This window comes from Musa acuminata, chromosome BXJ1-5 (assembly GCF_036884655.1).
Source record: "Musa acuminata AAA Group cultivar baxijiao chromosome BXJ1-5, Cavendish_Baxijiao_AAA, whole genome shotgun sequence".
Taxonomy (NCBI): domain Eukaryota; kingdom Viridiplantae; phylum Streptophyta; class Magnoliopsida; order Zingiberales; family Musaceae; genus Musa; species Musa acuminata.
The window spans coordinates 845,305-869,582 of NC_088331.1; the positions used below are offsets into that span (position 1 = coordinate 845,305).

A 24,278-nucleotide genomic window follows, 5' to 3' on the forward strand; every position below is an offset into this window, starting at 1 on the left:
GTCCACAGTGGCGATGTCAGCACATTCGGGGGCGTATGATTGAAGAATTGGGGGTGGCTACATAGAATAAAGGTGGAGATGAGGGGTGGGGTAAGAGAAGCCCCAAATCCCAATCGTCAGCCTCCCCTTCGCTCTCTACCTTCTCGTTCCGCCCGTTGACGGGCTGGCGATCGCGGTGGCGAATTAGGGCTTCGCCCCCGCCCGTAGGCAGGGAGAAAGTGACGATGGCTCCCGCGGCCAACGAGCGCCTCGAGCTCGCGAGGCTCTGCAGCGGCAGGAACTGGTCCAAGGCCATTCGAGTGCTGGATTCCATCGTTGCCAAGTCCTCGTTGGTCCAAGACATCTGGTCCCGATTCGATCCCATTCTTTAGCATGTTTATGTTCCTTTTTTGTCTTTTCTTCTGATGTTGTTTCGTTTGGGGATGGCAGCAATCGAGCCTTCTGCTACAGCCGGTTGGAGTTGCACAAGCACGTGATCAAGGATTGTGATAAGGCTCTGCAGCTGAATCCTAATGCCCTTCAAGCTTACATACTTAAAGGTCCCTGGATTTTATTGGACTGTTGTAGGTTTCGTTACTGCTTCCTGCTGTAGTTCTTGATGCCCAACAAGGGCACGGTGCGATTCTATATTGTTGAATGACCTTACACCACTGGTCCTATAATAGCGTGGTTGTATTTTTTTAATGTTATGCATTTTCCAGGTTTTTGTTACCCAAGCAGTTGCTGCTGTGGGTTACAAGGAGTAATTAATTTTTATGGTTAACTATATTATTGTACTCATGTTAGATTCTGAGTTCCATCTATTATGACTAGGCAATGCACTGTCAGCTTTGGGAAGAAAAGAAGAAGCTTTGCATGTATGGGAGGAAGGCTACCAAAATGCTGTTTGTGATTCGACAGATTTGAAACAATTGCTTGAGTTGGAAGAGCTATTGGCAGGTACTAGGGAATCTCCATCGTTTGCTGGTGAAGACCACTCGATGGATGCATCATCATGTGAAACAAAGGTTGTTGTCTCTGAAGATCACATCATGGATTCCTCAAGTACAAATGTGTCAACTACTGAAACTGAAGCTATTATCTGTGAAGACCATGGTTCTAGCAGTGTTACAAAAGTTGTCGTCTCTGAAGATCATGTCACAGATTCTTGTATAAAAAATTCATCAACTACTAATGCTCAACACACCACGAATTCTTCCGGTGTTACACCATCTGACAAGGAGTCAGTTAACGGTCATAAATTAGAGAATACACATGAAATCTGCAGCAAACCTGTTGATAGCACAGATATTTTCAGTATGTACAATGACACTACCAAATTGGGTCGGAAGGTTGTTGTTACTGGTATTCAGAAGACCAAGTCGATAAGCTTGGATCTCCGATTATCACGAGGCATATCGCAGGTATGTCTTTTATTCTGTAGTATGGCTTTTGTCTTGTTGACGTTGTAGATGTTCATGGTAAACATATTAAGGAGGCAATCTAATTTTGTGCTAGTGCCAATCTTCTCTAGAATTATTAACTTCAATTATCTCATGATGAGGTTCCCATTTCATGCCGTTAGAACATTGCGTATCTGTGTCAGCTTAAAAGTGTTATGATAGTTCATATCGCATGTTGCAAAATGGCTCTTTGGTGATTAGTGTATTGCAAACTACTTAAAAGGCTATGCTTTTGAGAAATCATGCAGCTATTAAGATATTTGAAATATGAGGAACTTGAAATAATTGACAGGATCTTGGAGTAAACAGTGACAACCAGCAGTATATAATTTTATAACGTCATCATTCAATGTATAGAATTTATCATTAAACTGAACTAGTAAGCGAAGCTTTTAAGCAAGCATTAGTTCTTCACCCCACTATATGGATGCAAAGTGTCGAGATATCCAGGCTATTGAGGCAAGGACCTCCTGGAGATCATCCAAATCTCGATGAAATGGGAGAAGTCATTCAATGCATAGAAATGTCATCAAACTGAACTAATACAAGAAGTATCTAATTCAAAGTTGTGATAGATCACAAAAATGTTGATTGATCTGTAATGAACTTGCACCAGAAATTTGTCATCAAACTGAACTAGCATAAGAATTCATTGAATTTATAGAATTTGTCATCAAACTAAACTAGTAAAAGAAATTTTTAGCTCAAAGTTGTGGGAGATCACAATATGTTGCTGATCTGTTATGAACTTGCACCAGGAGTTTAACTGCTCTCTCCTGCAAGTACATTTAGCTGCATATGAGGTGAACTGGTTGATATACTTGAGCTTCATATCTGAGCATTCTCTTTCTATAGTTGTTAAAACGTCTCTTCTTTGGGCAACTGTTTTGACAAAGACTGAAACAACTTCTAACACTTTCGCCTTTGCTAATACATGTGGAAGTTCCTTTCCAGCTGGCTTTTGGCGAAGGTGCTACCTGATAATTTGTCCATCACCAAGTAAAAATATGCTCTAGGGAGCAGCGGAAGTAGATATTTTTTCAAGAGAGGATGTGGCAATTACTTTCCTATCTCACATCCTCTCACATTGTATTCATGATAAAGTTTTGAATTACTAATGGCATTGGCTATGCCAGTCAGCCTCTGGCATTGCTGGTGTATTGGCGGCACTTAAATAGGGAAGAAGAAAGTTAGTAAAATAAATAGAAAAAAAAAGTTAATTTAGATGCAATTGGGTAGTTTTGGTTGATGCTACCCATTCTTAAAGGGAGAGAACCTGCAGAACTTTTCTGTAGTTGAAATATAAAAAAAATGAAACTTGCCATTTGTCATGATGCTTTGAACTTAGGTCGTTAATGTGGCTTCTAGCCAGGGTTTTTAATTTCGAATAATACCGCTCGTACTGAGCATTACGTACTGGTCTACTAGTAGACCGGTATGTGGACCACCTGGTATCATCGATTGGGGCTGTTTCCGCCCCATAAATCGGTCGATAACGGAAATCAACCGTCGCCGCCCGCTACCGGGCGGTATTAGTCGAGGGAGAAGGAAGAAGAGGGAGAAGAAAAGGGAGAACTTGGAGATCCGGTGCCGCTCTCCCTCGACGATCCCGATCCGTCGCCGCCCTCCCTCGCCGGACGTCACAGATGAGATGTCGCCTCCTCGTATGAGGCGATGAGGCCTCAGTGTCGTCGGCGACTTCTCTTAATCCACGCAGGGAGAAGAAGCCTCGGCGTGGGGAGAAGAAACCTCGGTGATGTCGCCGAGGCTTCGCGAGGAGACCTCGGCATCGTCAGTGACTTCTCCTAATCCGCGGTGGGAGAAGAAGCCTTGGCGTGGGGAGAAGAAACCTCGGCGACGTCGTCGAGGCTTCGAGGTTTTCTTCTCGCCATACTGTCACGAACAGTCGTCGCGCACCCGTAACAATTTCGTTCAACTAACCATTCGTCGCTTTTGCATGCTTGTACAAGGACATGGCAGCATGTTTTGTCTTGGTTTTGTGTGTTTTTGCTTGGAAAATATAAGCAATGATAGTTCGCATCGCTGTAGTGCGATCGCTCGCCGCGTCGAATTGCTCTAAAATGGCTCCGTTTTCGTGTGCCACGGCTTGTTTTCTGCACACCGCAACTGCACGCAAAACGTCAGCCATCTCAACACCTTGGCACCCCCCGGGTGGCATAGGGTTGGATGGGGCTTCGGTATAGTGTCGGGTGTTGAACAATCTTCACAAGTTCGCATGTTAACTTGACAGGAACTTGCCTTCGCGCTCGGCACTTGGTGAGCAGTTGTTTGTGGACTTGCAACTGTTCGTTCTACCTTCTAAAGTCCTTGTTTTCTTCTTCCTATCTTTTCTCTCTTGCACTCAAGGTGCTCGCTGAATTGCTTGTAAAGCTTCCCTCTTCGCGAGACGTCGGGATTTGTCCGTCGTTCGTTTTCAATCTAATCAACTTTCTGTTTTACAGGTCCTTCGAGACCTGTACGAGGTTACAACTAGGCTAAGCCTTTGCAGACGCATATGTCACAAGGGCGCCTCATGACTTAGGCAATCCCAGCTAAGTCCGAGGTGTTGGCGCAAGGGTGCTTCATGACTTAGGCAACTCCAGTTAAGTCCGTGACTTTGTCGCAAGGGTGCTTCACGACTTAGGCAATGCGGAGAGAAAAAACGACATGACATCGCCCCTTTTTTTATTTTTTAAATTTAATATATATATATATATATATATATATATATATATATATATATATATATATATATATATATATATATATATATATATATATCGAGCGGTATGCCAAAATATATCACTCGGTATACTCGTACTGTATCATACCGAGTTGAACTTGATACTCTGGTACGATACGAAATTACGAACCTTGCTTCTGGCTGTGATTTTCTTTGTCACTGGTAGTTGAGCTTGCCAGTGTTTACTGACAATTATGGAGGAAACCTTCTTATCTCTCAAAGATGCAGAATTGTGGAAGAGGAATTCTATGCCATGGAATTCTTCGAGTATAATACTCCTGTTCATGTTGTTATATCTCCCGATTTCACTTTGTCATCGTTAAAAGGTTGGTAAATTAAATGGAAAAAAAAGAACATATTTTAGGTTCTACCCAGTGTGGGTGGTATCACATTCTGTTCCTTCACTGGACAGTATGAAACTAAGGTTTGAATGGTTTACATTTGCTGCTGCCTTCCTGTCATTTCTGTTATTTCAATACCGTGTTTGCAGTGGCAAGAAATAAGATAATTCTGGTTATCTTGTTGTCTTAATTTTTGAGTTATTTAATTCTACAAAATAGTTTTCTGGCATTCCTTTTCTTGTTAAATCCTAGGAAGTGTTTTTTGCATGGTTGCATGTTTCTGCTCCTGTCTTGTGCATATCCATGCCGATTATCTTTTAACATCACCGCCTTGTCTGCTCGTCTTACATCTGTTACTCTGACGTGAAATCAGCTATTGTTGATGGATGTAGCGATGAAATGATTTTTGTTCTTAGGTAGGATTGGTGGATACAAAGAAAAGGAACCATGTGCAAAGAAAAGGAAATTTATTTCGCTATGTTGATTTTCTGATGTTTCTTGTAGTATTTGACTGGTGCTGTTGCATATGATTCCTTGTTGACAGTCTCCTGATTGCAACCCACGAGTCTGCTTGTTCAAAGATGGTTTTAATTGTTTGAGGACTTTTGTTGTTTTATTTTAGTTCTGTTTTAGTGAGTAATGACTACGTTTCTCCTAAATCTCTGAACGTGCATCATATGGACTGGTAGGCGATCTCAGAGCAAAGAATTCTTGAACTAAAAAGCCTTAATTTTGTCATAATGCAAAGACCGAATGTAGATACTAAAGATAGCCATTTAAGCACTGACGCCGTTTTGTTATAATGTAGAGACTAATTGTAGCACTGTAGGAAAACAAATCTGAATTTTCCTATATCAATGCCTGCATTTCAGGAATTGATTGGTATAGTATTAGTGAACTTATTTATGAACATTCTAACATAACACTAATTTCTTTTGGCAAGTCTTTGATCCCATAATTAGTTGGTAACTTGGTTGACTTGATTTCTTATTGTAGTTGGTAACTGATAGCCATCTCCCAAATTCATAGTGCAACTAAACAATTTCATACTGATGCACAGTTGAACAACTAGCAAAATTATGTACCTGATGTTATAGGGGACAGGATAGATATAGCATCTTAAGCTTATTTCCATTGATCACTAAATTGGTTTTTGACATTGCCTCTATCATGCAGAAGGCTTGAGATCCTTATTGTATTTTAAGCATTTTTTTGTCATTGACATGATTTTGCAGGTAAATGAAGGAAATTATGACCAGGCTCTCTCCATTTTTGATCAGGTCATACCTGCTTTTGCATTTTGTGATTCTGCCTCTCTCTCTCTCTCATAACAAGTGAATTTGCTTCACTTAGTTGTATGCGTGACAGATCTTAAGGGAAACTCCTGAATATCCGGAGGCTTTAATCGGAAGAGGAACAGCATATGCATTCCAAAGAGAACTTGATGCTGCGATTGCTGACTTCACCATGGTAGAAAATTTATGTGAATCACTAGTGAATTTAGACATATATTTTCTGAGTTGAATTTGTTATGGCTCCAACAGGCTATACAATCCAATCCATCGGCTGGGGAAGCTTGGAAGCGACGTGGGCAGGCACGTGCTGCATTGGGAGAATTTATGGAGGCAAGTCTTTTTATAATTTTTTTAGTTATTAGATATATATAGTATATACTTCTATTAGGTTTATGTAGAATATTATCAGCTGCAAATAGCTACTGGTCTAGTGCATGGAACTGTTTGGAATTTGAGCATTATGATTGTGTATGAAACATAGGGATGGGGAATTTGACTTTTGATCTTATGGTTGGATATAGTGATGCTGTGATAGATATGACCAGATCATTGTGATACAGAGAATAGATGATTTACATTAGTATTCTTACATGAATTACAAATTTCCACTGGTTTCAGTCATAACCATGATGATAATGTTGCAATATAATTGATACAAAGTGGGAATGTCCTTCTAATTAAATGGAAAATATTCTGGACAGATATTTCAAGACAGAGCATCTGAAAATCTTAATTGTCGTGTTGGTGTTCGAAAGAGAAAATCAGTACAGATTTGTAACATGTCTTGGGGTACAACCTAAAATACATAACACTGGAAGAGAAATATAAGCATCGTTTGCATATGAAAGATAATGGCAAAGTTAAATCCTTTTTCTAATTTGATTAATCTGATGGAAATTTCTATTGATTGTGAGTTTCTTGAATTAAAGAAATGTGAATCAGAAGAATTTAATAGGAAACTAAAATATTTCCTTTCTAGCTTGAATTTCTGAAGATACCTCAGAAATTCCAAAAAATAATTTGAGTTATATGTTTATTAGAATCTGAGAATATTTTGTAGATAACTCTGCAAACCATTAAATATCTGATTTATCTCTTGAAAAAAAATCAAATGTGCATTTCACCCTTAAACAATGCTAGGCTATTTGTTTTAACTGATCTTGTGCTTTATGTCTTTGGATCTTTCATCTGCTTCTAGGACACAAGAAAATACTGATTTTGTCAAGCCTTAAATTGATTAGTCAGAGTGCAGATGTGAGAGTTGACTCTTGGTAGACGATGATTGTGGCATTTTATACTGATGAGCTTTTAAGATTGAGAGGAAAAGGAATCACTCTATACAATACTGATGTAAGCACTGGCCCGAGTAGGAGCAAGCTTTACCGATTATGGTCATTTGTCAATACTGATGTTTGATGATATATCATGTTTAATAATAAATGGACCAAGGTTTCAGATACTGGTCTGACAGTTATGCACTTACAGTTAATAACCAGTCTAATGAAGAACTGATATAACTATATGGTGCCGCTGGTCGGTTTTCATTTTTTATGATTCTTTTAGTGATATCAGATTATACAGGACGGTATGGTATACTGGTAGTCTGGTACCAGACCGGTCTAACGGTTTTGTAACCGGTTGTTGCAAGATGTACTTTTAATGCATTTTCACACAGAATCCTGGTTTCCTCTTCTTCTTCCATTTTTCAGGACTCAGAAATGCATTAATACAAGATTTTTTTTGGCTGATACCAAATATATTATGAATTTTGGAATCTTACAGGCAAAAAAATGATATTGCTTTTATTGTTTCTGTTACTCTTAATAAAATGATTCACTTTGAATGGTCCTATAACTTTTATCCAACACGTATGCACATTATAATTTTCAGGCCATAGAAGACTTAACCAAGGCATTGGAGTTTGAACCAAACTCACCAGATATTTTACATGAAAGAGGTCAGTGTTCTTTTGACCACTTGAGCACATTTTCAAATGTTGCAGGCTAATGTGAACTGTCACGTTTTTCTCTACGCCATTGCAAGGTTATTCTTGGAACCCTATTCGGTCTAGACAAAAGGTTTCTTGGTTTATAGCCTTCTAAATTTTGGCATACACTTCAAGGTTTCTTGGTTTAATGGTGCACCTTTCATGATTTAACACCTTGAACAATTGGGTTATTTGGATACACACATGAATTGAGCAACACCAGTGATGCACACTTTAACCTGTTATAGTTGATCTGGCAGGTTAAGTTTCCAAATTGGGTTGAAATTTTTTTGTGCTATGACATGCTGCAGCTTGGAAATAATCGAATGTGGTTTCTTTTAGTGAAGTACTCTTTCCTCACTGTTGGTTCTACCTCCTGGTTTGAAAATATAAAGTCACTTATGGTTCAACTACAGATAAATTAAGTAGTAATTTATTTAACATATGGATATTAACTTTTCCTAATGAGGTTGAAAAAGAAAACTCTTATTGTTGTCTGGTGTAGTACTTTTAGAATTTAAAATGCTTTCCAAGTTGATCATGAATTTGGCTTGTTGCAGGAATTGTTAATTTTAAATTCAAGGACTATAATGCTGCTGTTGATGATCTTTCTAGATGCATAAAACGTGCTAAGAAAAATAAATCTGCTTACACATACCTGGTAAGTATTATCTAAGTATCTTGCCTGATTTCCTTTTCTGTAAGCATATTATTTAACCTTTAGATAATTAAGCTTATCTAAGAAGTCACTTGAAGTTCTATCAGCTATTACTAGTTATTGCAAATGTATTCTTGAGACTTGCATCTTTTATGATCCTTCTACCAAAGTCTATGTTCATTCTTAATGCCTTTTTATTAGAAGATGATGATACTGTTTATTGGAACTTTTAGATGTCTTAGTACATTGTTTTCAACCTCTTCTTTTACATACATGTTGGATCTGCCGTAACAATTTTTATCTCCATAGTTCTAGTAGTTCCTCTGTGCCTTCTTTCTTGAATGATGTGATGGTGATATTTGTGATTTCTTTTTTTTGTTATACAATCTTTCTTACTTATTGCTGTATTCTTGAAGTGCACATCTTGACTCTATCAATCTTCTCATTTTTGTTGTGGTTGTGTTTCCTGCCTGTTGTTTAATTTTGTTGGTCTGCCAAGGCTTTATCTTACTGGTTTCCTAATTGATCTTCTTATCTTATCTATTGAGATTCATTTGAAGTTCTCATCATAATTAGGGCCTTGCAGTGTCACAGCTGACCAGCTTAGAAAAGCAGTGGTTAAAGTTGTCCCATGGAGCTAATTTATTCAAACTGAAAAAGTATTGTCACATTAAGGACTTGTCTTCTTGCCATGACCCCTTTTATGTGCTTTTAATTTTTTTGTTTCACTCTTGTTTTCCCTTCTGAAAAACATTTCTTCTGGTACTACATCTTAGTTTGAAAAATAAACTGTTTCTTGAATCATCTGAATTTTCCTTCTAGAGCTATCTATATAAATAATCAAAGTGTTACCTTTCCAATTCTTGTAAATTTTATTGATAACAATCAGACAGTGACAACCTTATACTCATGAGGTTCTAGTTTTAATTCCTAAAGCATGGATGCTTGAGACTAACTTTTTCTGTTATGTTTCTTCTGATAAATCCAAGCCGAATTATAGGATTTGTGATGTGTAAATGTCTTTAATTTGTCCCCAACTATTGTAGGGCTACCACATTGATTCTCTTACTTTTTAAGACATACTTCCCTTTAATCATTACAGTATCTGCAGTTATCCTTATGACTAGTAGCATATATTACATTATCTGCAGTTTCAAATTTTGGTTGGTGGATGGGGGAATGTGCATAATATCATTTTTATTTTAGGATTAATTTGCTAATGTTTATGGCCGTAGGGTCTGGCATTATCAGCAATTGGTGAGTATGGTCAAGCTGAAGAGGCTCACCTTAAATCACTACATCTTGATCAATGTTTCCTTGATGCATGGGCCCATCTTGCACAGGTAGCTGATTTCTGATTCTTTACACTTTTCTGGGCACATCTACTGTTTAAACTAGATTAGTCTTTAGTACTGATTCTAAAATCTTGAAAAAATCTTTTTCTGCATTTTCCAGATAGAAATTAGCTCTGCCTCTAGGGTGGATTGATAAATTCTTTCACAAGATTGTCTCATTCTGGATATGCTGCAGTAGAATTTTTCCTCTGATATTATTGGCATCTGTTAATTCTGAGAATATCATACATAGTCAAAGATAATATAACTAATGATGAGAAGGCACTTCTGTTCTCTACCTTGAAAATGGTGTTTTCATCTTTCTAGAATCTGGATGATATATGCTGTTTAGCTTCCTAATTGATTGAGCTATAAGCTGAAGCAAATTTGTTTTGCCATCAAATCCTATCATGTGTGTAAATTTCTTATAAAAAACTGCTATGTTTCTCATTATTGTTGTTTCATGATAATATATTTTTTTTCTATTAGAGGCACTTCTTTTTATTTGTACATCCTACTATACCATAAATTTAATGCATAGGCATATGATTTCTCTCTATATCATTCTTCGTGTAATCCTTGTTTCCTTTTTGTCCTCAATTAATTTTTATTTGTGTTTGCTGCTTGTGTTTTAAGTACTTTTTTAATTTACTACCAATATTTTTGAGCAAAAAAGAATATGTCTCGTTAAAATTATTTGTCAGAACTCCTCCTCCAGGTGTTTGCTTATCTGAGTTAAATTTTGGATTTATATTGGAAGATTTCCTTTGGCATCAAAGCACTTTATAGCAGCCAGCATTTTATGATTGCTGTACATATTCAAAAAATAATAAATGGTACTACCGTACTAATAGTAACCACTCTATTTTTTTATATCATGCTTTAATTCTAGATTTTTTTGCAGCATGGCTTTGTCTTTTGATAATTTACAATATATTTGAAAAAAAAATTGCAATAGATGAATTTATCAAGATACTAACCTGTTAGGCTATAAGAACATAGATGTGTGCTGACTTCTTGAAGATTGTTGGCTATAGCCTATAATGCATTTAAAAACAAATGCTTTTGTTCAGCGATACTTTTGTTTATTAAATTACTTCCTTAGTATTGTTTTTCAACATTTGTGTATTTTCATGCAGTTCTACCTGGATTTGGCTAATTCAGAAAAGGCCTTGCACTGTCTTGAAAAAGTTCTACTTGCTAACGGAAGGTAAAGCTGCAAATTGTTTGTGAATGTGGATGTCATATTAATAGCTACCTATAGTACCAAAGGACCAAATCAAGTTGGTATATCTCTGTCTTTTCTAATATGTTCTTCTTTCTTTGCTTGAGATGTTCCTCAGGTTTGCTAAAGCATATTACCTACGTGGTCTACTTTACCATGGGTTGGGGCAACATAGGTAATGTGGTCATTCTGTCTGATTGTTTTCGATAACTTGCATGTCGTCAAAGTAGATATATTATTTAAGTTAGTTTATTTAATGTCAAGGTGGTAGGATTAACCAAAAGAGTTTCTATATAGCTGTAACTCTTTATCCTTCTTATGATGCACTAGATATATGTTAAGAGTCAATCCGACTGGGGAACCCTATGCCAATATAAATGTAAGTGAAACCATGGGCAATATGGTATGTCCACAATTGTGAACCTTCCCCAGTTGCTTTATACACTTTCAGATGCAAATATTCATTTGCTTGTTGGTAGTATTATAGGGTGTAACTAGTGGAAAAAAAAAAAGAAAAAAGAAAAAAAAAGAAAACAAGAGGAGCCTTAATTGCTCTCATATATGAATCTTTATGGCATATAGGCATCCTCTAAGATTAAGTCCTAATTAAAAATTGGCCAAAACTGGCTGTCGATTGTAAATAGGAAAAAAATTCTCATTCTGGAACCATTTACCACTATATGATTTGCATAAAAAATTTGTTACGGCTTGATTTTAATCTGCCATAACAAATTCTGGCACTCCTTTTGCCCTTTGCATAATTGAATAACTAGTTTATGATCATCTATCAGCTATCATCTGTCTGTTATTTTTTTCTATTTGATTGAACTCTATTTCCTAGATTCAAGAACAATTTTAAGGATTTACCCTTACATTTTGATATGTCATTTTGATGGTTATGAAATCTTTTGTGTGTATATAAAGCATAGTTGTTGTATTAAAGAAATAGCATCTAGAAAGAAATAGAGAATGACAAGTGCTTATTGCATGAAAATTTCTCTGTTACTGTTGTCATTGCTAAATGTCAGTTGGCTGTTTGCTTACATTCTTATTGCTGGTTGTCTTATATTTCTTCTCAATTTTCTTTTTGCTATACTTTTTCTCAGCATGGCTTGGTCAAACTTAATGGTTGTTTGGTCACTACAGGATTGCAATAAAAGATTTATCTCTTGGACTCAGTATTGAAAACTCAAATATAGAGTGTCTATACTTGCGTGCTTCATGCTATCATGCCATTGGAGAATATGGAGATGCGGTACTATTTATTCTTCTTAACCTGTCATTGAGATTTTAATGATTTCTGTTAATCTTGCCCACATAATAAAAATCAGTTTATCTGTTTTATTTGTTTGATTGGCACCAACATAAGCATGTTAGTATCATTTGCCTTTAATTCATGAATTTTTCTTAATTAGTCATTTACGAAATAATTCACTATATTCATAAATAATTATATTAGTTGATTAATCTTAGACTAGTTCTGCTTTAAAGATTCATTCTGAAAGTTTCTAAGCCAAGGAAACACTTGTGAATTATTCGAGGGTTTCGAATACCTTGGTGAATTTTTATACTTCCATGTATGTCTTGTCAAGTTTACCAGTTGTATTCACCAAGCTCTATCATTCTAATCTGTCCCTGATGCATGGGCTTTTTTAACTTTGTTCGTTTTTTGTCATATTAGGTTAAGGACTATGATGCTGTTCTGGATTTGGAACATGATTCCATGGATAAATTTGTACTACAATGTTTGGCCTTCTATCAGGCAAGTCATATTTGTTACTTCTCTTATCGCTTTCTGTTTTTTTTCCTCTAAGCACGCAAGAATTTTATGGGGTGGTTGTGGTTACCACCTGCAGCTACTGTGCTCTCACTTTCTGTGTGCACAATGTTCAGTCACTGAACTGGATACAGATTTGGGAATTTTGCAGGTTTATATTTCTCATTTGATGCATTTGCTGGGATGGCAATATTTTCTTCCAATTAGTGGCTTAATTTTTTAAGTTAAGCAAGACAGTGATGTTGCCTGATTGAGATACTCCTATATTGATCTCAGTAAATCATTTTCATCTCAGTTATCAAAGTTAGTTGGATTGTTGTTGTTCAAGGATCTAAGTACCTCTGGCACCTATCGTATCAGACTGTTCTTGGAACAGTTGATGCTTGCAAGGTGAGCTGGTGTTACTCACAAATAATAATTAAAATAAAATGAAAAAGAAAAAAAATTCAGAAACCTGGTTTTCCTCCAACTGTTTGTTCTCTTCTCTGATCTCCTTCAGATGGAAGAATGTGGTGGGATGCTACTGAGTACATACAGAAGCCTTTCTTGTTTGGTCTCCTTTCTTTTTTAGGCTGGTGGCCACAACCGAAGTCAAATAAGACGGGGGTTTATTTCATCAAGATCCCTGTTTGGGGTCTCAGTAACAGACCATCTCTAATATTTGAGTTAGGACATTCAGTAGCATGACTATCCTTTCTTCTGAAGCACATAATGAGACAATTATGCCTCTCTGGGTAGGGTGTTGCATTTGACATTTATTATTTTGTCTTTTGGAAAGGTGCTTCATATCAAAATTTTACCTGCATCATGGACTTGGCACCACTTGTACGTCGAAAATTAGATATGTAATTAAAATTTTCCTGAATAATATTTCAACAAAATTAGAGTTCAGGTAAGTCCTTGTACATAGATTAGTCTTGGACAGAAGATTAACTTTAGACCTCAGAATTAGGTTGAACCACTTACTCTGATATAACTTGCAATAATTAATCCTTGTTTTTTACGACATTTTTTATTTTGTTTAAATTCACAGGCATGTTCAACAAACATCATTGAGATATTGTTTTTAGTTTACATGTCTAAGCTGCACTATTAGCTCTTTTAGTAGATGCTGGCACATGCAATAATCAACCAAAACTGACTTTGTGGGTTAAAATAGATCGGGTTTTTTTCTGCATTGTTATTTTCTGCTCTGTGTCTTGGTAATTGACAATAACAGTGTATTTCTTGTTTGATTGCCTTTGGTACATATATCTTTGAAACTTACATCTGTAGCACCTTTATGTATCACGTTTATTGTGTTTTGACAAAAAAATTACTCTTTTATACAATTATTTCTGAAACCAAGGCCACTAACTTGTGTATCCCTCATTAAATCTGTAGAAAGAACTTGCTTTATATACTGCATCGAAGGTCAACAGTGAATTTTGCTGGTTTGATATTGATGGTGATATTGATCCACTTTTTAAGGTAGTTTGTTGTTTGTTACTTTAATATTTTCTTGTAGTTACTCATACATTTGTATCTTGAATATACAGAATATAGCCAGCATTACATCATATTTTAACTGCTATGAACTTTGATGTTTACCTTTATTGCCTGATAAAGCGTTTCTTTGGAGGTGATATTTTTGTCCCATATAGTGTTGAGAACCACTTCAGTCTTACCATGTTAACTGTAGGCAATTAGGATTTAGGAGTATTCGATTTAATGTTTTTCCATTTTATATTTGACATAGAATTGGTGATGTTTGACTTATTTGGAAGTGTCATTAACTTCTCTTAGTCATAACCTGTCTTATAACTGGATTTACTGGTTGCTGACTCATCCCAGAATAAGCATCGGTCAAATGATTTTTTCAAAAAAATAAAAAGTGATGTCACGACTAATATTATCTTGGCCAAAAAGTTTCTAGACACAAGAATTGCATGGATATGAACATGAAAATGGCTTTTGAGACACATGTTTCTAGATACTTCACATGGTGGCCCAGGCTGTAGTTGAATAACTAGGTTTTCTTTTTTCCATGGCCTGCAGGTTGGCACTAAGCAAAAGGACCTATAGACTTTTCTTTTTTCTTTAGACATGCAGATATAGGCTTGAGCTTGCAACATCCTGTACATCTCATCATGAAAAAGCATCAGTAGGTGATTTAAAGCTAATGGTCTTTTTAGCATGAGTTTTTAACATGCAAACCAATAATTTAGTGCTAATTTCCTTTCTAAATGGAAAGCTTAAGAAATTCTTTTTGTACAGTGGTTGTAACTCATCTATTGTACCTATATTTAATAGTAAGAGGGTGATCCCTAGCATTATGCAAGGTTCTCCTTGGCGACCTGTGGTTTGGATCACAAAAGCAGTGGTTTCCAAATTACGACTAAGTATTTTTTTCCTAGGCCCTGGTGAAAGCCTTGTGCATTTGGGCCTATACTTGTTGCTAGATATCAAGCGGTCATAAAAAAGATGAATAATGAAGTTTAATCTGTCTCATCGATACTTTAACTAATTCAGATTTAACTCATTTTAGAGAAGCTTGGTTTAAACACTTAAGAAGCTCTTACAGGACTATTCCACTTGATCTCCTTTATTTTAGTCACCCTCCATGATTCTTTCTAATCATTACAATTGAATTTCTTTGTGGTATATGTTCCTAATCCTTTATTTTTCTGTTGCTTTCTCTACTTGCAATATTCATAATCAATTAACCTAGACATAATGCCGATGATCAAGCTTAAAGATGGATCAATTATTGATTGGTGATTAAAATCCTGAAAAAATTGCTTCAGATTAATGTAACCAGTATCACATCTGAACTTTGAGTACTTATCCCTAGTAATTGGTATCTAATGATGATTGATACACATCTTACCAAATACAATTGTGGTTGTGTCCAAGTCTGGGTATTTAAAGTTTTATTTGTCTAGCATTTTGACAAAAGCACTGATTGGACAACACGATCTTTGGCATGATTTCTCACAGTAGCACAGCTGTTCTAGTGTAAATAAGCTGAGTGCGATGAGATTTAGACAGCCTCTTGATAGAGCTTGTTTTCTGTAGGTGGTTCTCAAGTCTAACCTTTTTCCTATATAATATTTTAGTGACGATGGCATGTTATTGATTAATCTTTATAGTCACAAGGCTCATCTTTAAGTATATGTCTATTAGAGCATAAGTACATGCATATATATACATATATTCCCATCTGTGTTTGTGTAAAAACTACTTAAGATCTTGTGTTTGAAATTTGCTTAAATGAAAAGTTGACCTATTCTTTGTTCAATGCCATTGCATTGTACTTAATTCTTGTCCAGGATAAAGAGGGTTTTGCGGGCAGGTGTAAGATTCATATGACAAGATTTTCATCTTCCCTTCTATATTTGTTTCTTTATGGGTTTTTCTTTCCACGTTTTATGCTAATAGAATTTATACTGATCAAGACAAGTTGCAACTAAAACCTTCATACAGGAATACTGGTGTAAACGTCTGCATCCACAATATGTATGTGAGAGGGTATACAGGCAACCTCCCTTGAAAGAATCCCTGAAAAAGGGTCGCCTAAAGAAGCAAGATTTTGTTGTTACAAAGCATAAACAAATTCTGCTACATGTGGCAGATGTTATTGGCCAGAAGATACAATATGATTGTCCGGGTTTCATGCAAAATAATCGTCAGGTGATCAGTTATTTCATATTGTACTTGAAATTTCTATGTTTCTGGATGGCCACATCACATCCTATTTGCACATTGTTGATTGCTTTTAGCTTGCTCTGCAGCAAAATATTACTGCATTTAATTGTATTTTATTAGTTTTGTTCCCATGCAACAAATTACAGCCTAACTAGGCACATCTGTTCATACACTCAATTTTGCATATTTGATTCATCTGTCCTGTCCTATATTATTAACATTTGCCTCTACAAAATTTGATAGCAACATACATGTTTGCAGAATTTTAAAATTTATCTAATAAAAGTTTAGTATACATTTGTGGGTTAAGGTCCATCTTAGCCTCTTGAGTTTTGGTCATGGACCTCTTAAGCCCCTATGGTTTACTTGTATCTAAGATAACCCCTATATTTTAAAAATGTAGCATATAAGTCCCTCCCGTTAAGTCCGAGTTAACAGACGTTAGAGTTTGCTTACATGGCAGGCTGATTCACAATAAACTATTAATATAATGACACGTGTAATTTAGGGTTAAGATCCATTTTAGCCCTTGTGATTTTGGCTATAAATTTCTTAAGCCCTTATGGTTTACTCGTGTCTAAAATAATCCCTATATTTTAAAAAGCATAGTATATAAGCCCCTCCCGTCAAGTCTGAGTTAATAGACGTTATAGTCTGCTTATGTGGCATGCTGACTCACAATAAACTATTAACATAATGACACGTGTAATTTAGGGTTAAGATCCATTTTAGCCACCTCCCCGACCAGCTTGTTGAGGAAGAGGAAGCGGTGGAGGTCATAGTGGCAGACGAAGGCGGAGAGGTAGAGGTAGGAGAGGCCAAAGTCGGTGGTGAGGGAGAGTTGGACCACCACATCGTAGGCGCGACGGGTGGGGGCGCAGGAGAGGATGAAGTGGGAAGTGGTGGGGACAAAGACGCTCAAGAGGAGGAAGAGAGACTATGAGACCATTGTGTGCCTAGCGTCGGACTAGTCGATGCACATCCACCTAAGGTAGGACCGAAAGCTCATGAGCTCGTCGTCAGCGCGGGAGAGGCTACGTGCGTATGACGCTCTGTTAGGCAGCAGCGACTCGGTGTTGCTACTAGTGGTCGCTTCCATGACAATGCCTTCTCCTGCCATTGATGGAGGTCTCAGTTTTTTTTTTTAAACTTAAATTACACATGTCATTATATTAATGGTTTATTGTGAGTCAGCATGTCATGTAATTAGACTCTAACGTTTGTTAACTCAGACTTGACGGGGAGGGCTTATATGCTACGTTTTTTAAAATGTAGGGGTTATTTTAGACACGAGTAAACCATAAGAGCTTTAGAGGTCTATAGTCAAAAGTACAAGGGTTAAAATGAATCTTAAACCTAAATTATACGTGTCATTATATTAATAGTTTATTGTGAATCAATATATCACGTAAGTAGACTCTAGCTTATGTTAATTCAGATTTGACGGAAGTGACTTTTATGCTACGTTTTTAAAAATGTAAGGGTTATTTTAGACACAAGTAAACCATAAGGACCTAAAAGGTTTATGATCAAAATCACAAGGGCTAAAATGGATCTTAATCTTACATTTGTAGGTGAAGTGGTCTTCTTTTCCAGTGATAGATTGGTGACACTCACCTGATGCATTTATCCTGATACATGAATATTTGATATTCCTGATACAGTTTACCTTGGTACCTTAAGGACATTGGTAGCATTTAAATATCAATTGAACATTTGATGTTCCAGTTTGTCATGTTTAACTCTACTTCGTTGCATATTGTCTAATCAGTATCAGAAAAATGTAAGAGTAGTCTCTTTAGAAGCTGGCACATAATATCTTAAGCTACTTCTTGAAACTGGTGGAAGATTATTGATTAAACTGACAAGTATATCAAAACTTCATTCAAATAGTCAGACTCCTACTGCTTGGTCCATGCACGGAGGCATGCTTAAAATTACAGCTATCATGTTGCTCATTGGTTAGACATATATTCAGGTTATTTAGAAGTTAGGGCATCTTCATATGTATCTTTAAAAATATATTAAATTTCACATATGCTCCTCTAACAACGCAAACATAATGGTGTCCATTATAATTATTAAATCTTTTGTTATGCTCTGTGCTTTCATGTAAGCCCATCTCTTATTTGAATTAGTATTCATTAAAATTTGTTAACCTTAGAAAGGTACTTATGATATATGCAACTTCGAAAGGGTTTATGTGAAATTATGAGTGGAGGGGTATATATGAATTTTCCCTTAAGACTTATAATCAGGGCCTTTGTGTTTGTAAGTATGATGTACATTACTTTCCAAACTTGATTGGACATGATGATGGACTTATGTGTGTATTTTATATTGTATACATTGTTTCATCTGGTGCATTATTGTTACCTTGTCTTGTAAATTCTTGCTTACTATAATTCAATGTTTGACTATTTTTTAGTATCGTATGGCTGGGTTAGCTGCTATTGAGGTGGCTCAGAAGGTGGCAAAGTATTGGCGCTTTCTTCGAAATGCAAATAAGAATGGTAAAAAGACTCGGAAAAAGGAAAGACTCAATATAGTGAGTCAAAATAGAGGTGGTGCATGCTGTACCACTAGTGGCTTATCAGAAACTTCTTCATATGGTTCAAATGAAGACAAATATGCTTCTGCCCGTTCTCTTTCTTGGCAAGATGTTTACTCTGTTGCTGTAAAATGGAGGCAGATCTCTGAACCTTGTGACCCTGTTGTCTGGGTAAATAAGCTAAGGTGGTTACCTCTGTCTTTATTTCTTTTTAATAAACTTGATCTTATGTTTTCATTTTGCAAAAGAAAGTTCTCAATTAGATTCTAGTGATACTGTTATTTAAACAGCAAATTAATATGTATGACGAGAACTCTTTTGCTTCTGATTCTGTTATTTTCTTCAAAACTTTGTTTGTGAACCCTCTGGTCATTTTGATCGCCATCTATTTATATGCTTTCTACGGTTCTTATGTTCCTACAATTTTCTCTCCGTGCAATTTTATTTTAAGAGAAGCGTTTACATGATAACAATAGAGGGTATGGAAATCACTTTAACTATCTTTGTGTTTTGCAACTCAAATGAGATGCATGTGGTACTTTCCAACATGGCTTTTCATTTTTACCAAGTCAATTTTAGGCAGGCTGGCATCTGAACATACACCGACAATTGTGTCAACTGGTACAAGCCAGTGGTATTGTATTATGATTTTGTATTGGTGCTGGACTCTCAGTTTGTTGGGTATGCCTCAATATGAAGCAGACTATGGATATGATCTTAAAAGTTGATAAGGGCTCATGATAAGAGGATAAGAAGTCGCATGTTGGACTGTTACTTCTGAATGAGGAAAAAGAAGTTTTAACTATTGCGTCTTTGTTCTTCCTGTCTGTCCTATCTTTTTATTTGATGTGCTTGCCTTTTCGGGCTATGAGATACATTTTCTACTATTTTGACTTTTTATGGTGGATTGGGGTGATCCATTGACTTTTTCTTCAGAATTCAATTTCGCCCATACCAGTCCAACTGACCAGTATTAACTGGTCCAGGCATGAACCGAGTTATGGACCTCTTGATTTTAGGTGGTCCGGTTGGTTTCTTTTTTCTTTAGGCAAGGAGTGGTGTTTTTGATGCATCGACTTTGTTCTAGAGTTCGAAACTGCTTGTGAGCTCATCTTCCCTCTGCAATGTCGCTGCACCACCATCAGCGGTTTGCTTGCAGCATGTCGCACTCTTCAGGTGCTTCTCCTTCTCCTTCTCATCCTGTTCCTCCACCTCCTCGACCTTCCTTATTCTTCCTCTTCCATCTTCCTTCCTCTAGTACTATGGTGCATGCAGGCATACCATATACTTGACCTCATTTCTTGTATTTCTTTGTTGACTCTCAACTTGCTCAACATCTCCAATATTTTCCACTGTGACTCTTCTTTTCAATTGTTCTTCCATGATCTCTTCCTATTGATTTCTTTCAATTATTAATGGTACTTATATATCATTTTTTTCTTTTTTTCTTTTTATTATTAGCTTTGCTGATTTGTTTTCTTGACATTTCTGGGTGCTATTTGTCATCTAAAGTTCTTCAAAGTAGTCTGTTTATAAGTTAACTCAATTGCGTGGTACTGGTTCAATTGAGTTTCTGTAATTGCTGTCCTAGCTTCTTTCGTTGGAACATCTGCTGTTCATGATATAGCTTGTGGTTTAAGTTGCATGGAAACATGAGCTTTCTTCTAGCCTTTTTTTTAATAAATCTCATGGCAAATTATTGTTGATAACCTGGATCATTATTGTATTGCAGTATCCTCTTGTATACCAGTAGCTTTCAAAGGGATTTCTAGGTCTATCCATTGTGGCTGTGCTTGAATGCAAGTCAATTTTTTTTACCAGTTCCATAATATACTTGAAGTTTCCTATGCTAGATGTGTATTGAATGACATTGCTTATTTTTAACATATGACAGAAAGAGTTTTCTAAATAAATAGAAGAATTGCCTATATTAGATTACTGGAATATGATATGACTTATTCTTAGCAGATAAAAGGAGTTACACACACACACACACACACACACACACACACACACACATATATATATATATATATATATATATATATATATATGTATGGTCCCTTTTTTTGTTCTTTGGATTAATTTGGTGCATCTGCTTTGAACAAATATGTATAGCTTCAAGGAGAAACACCGATAACTTGATCATTCAAGACCTGGTGCTCCATTTGCTGCTGCATGCATAAATTCTCAACATTTGGTCTTGTTTCCATTCCATTAGTTTCAATTTGGTCTTTCTGATAACTGTCATGGTGATTATCTCTGTTTCCTTTTTGCTTGGTCATGTGAGGTAACCTGAGGTGAATCTGATCTCAAGTTGTAACTTACTAAGATAACATTGAATTCTTTTTTATTGTCAAGATACAAATTAAATTGCTATCGTTATCTCTTCTAATAAATATGTTTTTCTTGCTCTTTTAAAAATAGTGAGGAGTTCAATTCTGGATTTGGTTCTCACACACCGATGCTTCTTGGGCAAGCAAAAGTTGTCCGTTACTATCCCAACTATCAAAGGTATAAATCTAACTTTATAAACGAGTTAGAAATTCAAGTATAAGCTGATAGTTGGTCCATTCTGTACAGGATATTTGATGTTGCAAAGTCTATCATCAAAGACATAAAATATGTGAATAATGCAGCAGATAAAATTATTGATCTCTCAGGAGCTGGGAAATTACAAAAGGTGAGAACATTGATGCCTCACCATATTCGACATCTTAATCTTTTGACTTTTTTGAAGTATAAGAAACGTAAAGCTTATAGTACGTCTTCTGTCTTCCAATGATTATCGAGTTAGATGTAAGGCGCTACAGCTAATTTATGTTCTTGTTTTTTGCTTAATGTTTTTTTTTTTTCATTTTGTTCTTAACTACTTGGTAATTTCATTCTGCTGTATTGTGTCTATTAGATTATTCTTACTATGGGTCATTTTTCACTATCTAGTGTCTATATCACCTACAGATAATACATGCAGGATCCTGCTCTGACTTGTATGGTGTAATTGATGAAAACTTCTGGGTGGGTACTACTTGTGAGAGCACAGCATTTGAGGGGTAACACTGTCTCAAACTATGCATATGCTACCCTTTTTTGAATTTTGCCACACATTCTCATGCTTGCTATAACTATTTAAAGTTTTAAACTCGACTTGGATATAACTAGTACCTTGCACATACTACATTTCTGTACATTCATTGACGTGTTCAGCATTTTTTGTGTTCAGGAAGCATCTTGAAGGGACAAGAATTACTCTTCAGAAAATGTAATTCCTTGAATACTTGATCCCTGGTGCTATCGAAAGTGTGTCATTGTTTCTCATGGTCTCATCTCACTTTCATATCTGCAGGGATAAGATAGGATTTGATTTTGCGATTCGGACACCCTGTACACCATCTAGATGGGACGAATATAGTGAGGAAATGGCAACAGCATGGGAGGTATGACCATAATCTCAATTTTTATTTGTGAAGCAAATCATGAAATTAGTTGGCTCTATCATTATCCTGTTCCAAAAGTTAATATACCGAATTGTGTTTTGACTACAAATGATATTCCAAGGAGGCATTTGTTATACCAAAGAAAAGGCATTTGTCATTAGCAAAATGGAACCAGCAAGCTATCCATTTACATTCATAATAAAATCTGAGTCGATTACATCTTTGCTTGTACCATGTTTCTTCATTCATGGTCTCTTACACCAACATACAGCTACTGCAGTTATATCCCTGAAAGTCAAGCATTAGTATTTCTGCTTCATACCTTCAAACCTTGTTCTGATTTGATTGAGCAGTAATCTTTGAAGTGACTCCAGAATTAGTAACCTTGAAATTTATCCTAATGACTTCTTCCTTGAAATATGCAGTGTTTTTTATTAATGTATGTTCACTTTTATTTGAATGTCTTCCATTTTCTTCACAAACATCATTCTTGGTTTTGCTTTCATGGTGAATTCCTTGCTATTGTTAATTTTGTAACTTTAACTTCAAGATTTTATTGTGTGGATTCCATTGTCATGTTCCGAACCTATCCTACAATAGTGTTATTATTATGTGTGAAAGGTCAGCATACCACTCAGTAAATGGCACCTTATTGATTCTAATGCTTGTTAAAACCAGTATTGGGCTGAGATTTAAATTCTTGCTCGGACATGCTTCTTCAAAAACAACAACTAGCATCAATTGTTGATTTTTATGTTTTATTTTTTGGGTAGGATTTTGTTTCTAGTTGTAAACTCTGTTAGTTCACCTTGAACTTGTTTACATGCAGGCCATCTGCAGTGCCTACACCAGCGAGATATATTCGTCGACCGACCTTACTATGCTCGAGAATGTGAAAGATGCAATCCTAAGAATGACTTATTACTGGTACTTGGAGAATGACACAGAACAAATTAAATCTGGACAAGCTTTTGCATTTATGTAAATCCAACGGCAACATTATTAAATTTTGCAGGTATAACTTCATGCCGCTGTCAAGAGGTTCTGCTGTGGTTGGTTATATAGTACTGTTGGGGCTATTTCTTGCAGCCAACATGGAGGTCACTGGAAGCATCCCTCCGGGTGTTCAGGTTGATTGGGAGGCCATACTATCGCCCAACCCGGACGTCTTCTTGTCCTCCATTAAACCTTGGCTCTATCCATCAGTCAGAATTAACACGGCTTGGAAAGATTATCCAGATATAACCTTGGCATTTGCTACGACAGGATCCATTATTGCTGCTTTAAGTTCTTATGATGCTTAAGCTTGGTTCTGTTAAAATCCAATGAATGCCACCGCTTTTACAATCATCTGTCTACTTGTCTATTTAAATTGGCCATGTGGTGCTTTTGGAATTCTGACGTTTGGTTTCATTTTCGATGTCCAGATGTATTTTTATTCTCATTCACTAGAGTTGTATCGAGTACTATATATATTCATGTATTGAAGTAAATGTTGTGTTGTGAATTGAAATATAGGTTATTGTTAAACAAGTTGCGGTATGTTTTAATTATGTATGATAGCTAATGACCATGCCTATGTGCTAAGAGTATTCTTTGCATGCGTCAAGTGCTTTCCTCTCTTTTATCATATTATGCTCATCCATCATAAAGTGTGACATGATTCCATGTACTGATCCATACCACTGACCGAAGTGATCAAGAGATGATATATTTATGAGATGCAGCAGTCACGGGTGGAGTTTACGCCTGCAATTGTGTTTGAATAGATTGGCACCCTGAGAGTGAGTCCCTTCTCTTT

General features: G+C 36.2%; 1 protein-coding gene across 1 annotated transcript; it reads left to right on the forward strand.

Annotated features, from left to right (window-relative positions):
* Nucleotides 1-69: 69 nt before the first annotated feature.
* LOC135672871 (suppressor of RPS4-RLD 1-like) lies at nt 70-24,010 on the forward strand. Its single transcript, XM_065181330.1, has 23 exons — nt 70-346; nt 430-539; nt 814-1,403; nt 5,762-5,806; nt 5,895-5,996; nt 6,071-6,151; nt 7,712-7,778; nt 8,369-8,469; nt 9,702-9,809; nt 10,940-11,010; nt 11,144-11,200; nt 12,172-12,280; nt 12,707-12,787; nt 14,186-14,272; nt 16,268-16,474; nt 18,918-19,225; nt 21,468-21,554; nt 21,624-21,723; nt 22,002-22,093; nt 22,264-22,302; nt 22,387-22,477; nt 23,307-23,404; nt 23,493-24,010. The coding sequence occupies exons 1-23, from the start codon at nt 225-227 to the stop codon at nt 23,779-23,781; spliced, it is 3,042 nt and encodes a 1,013-aa protein (XP_065037402.1). The 5' UTR covers nt 70-224; the 3' UTR covers nt 23,782-24,010.
* The last annotated feature ends 268 nt before the right edge of the window (nt 24,011-24,278 follow it).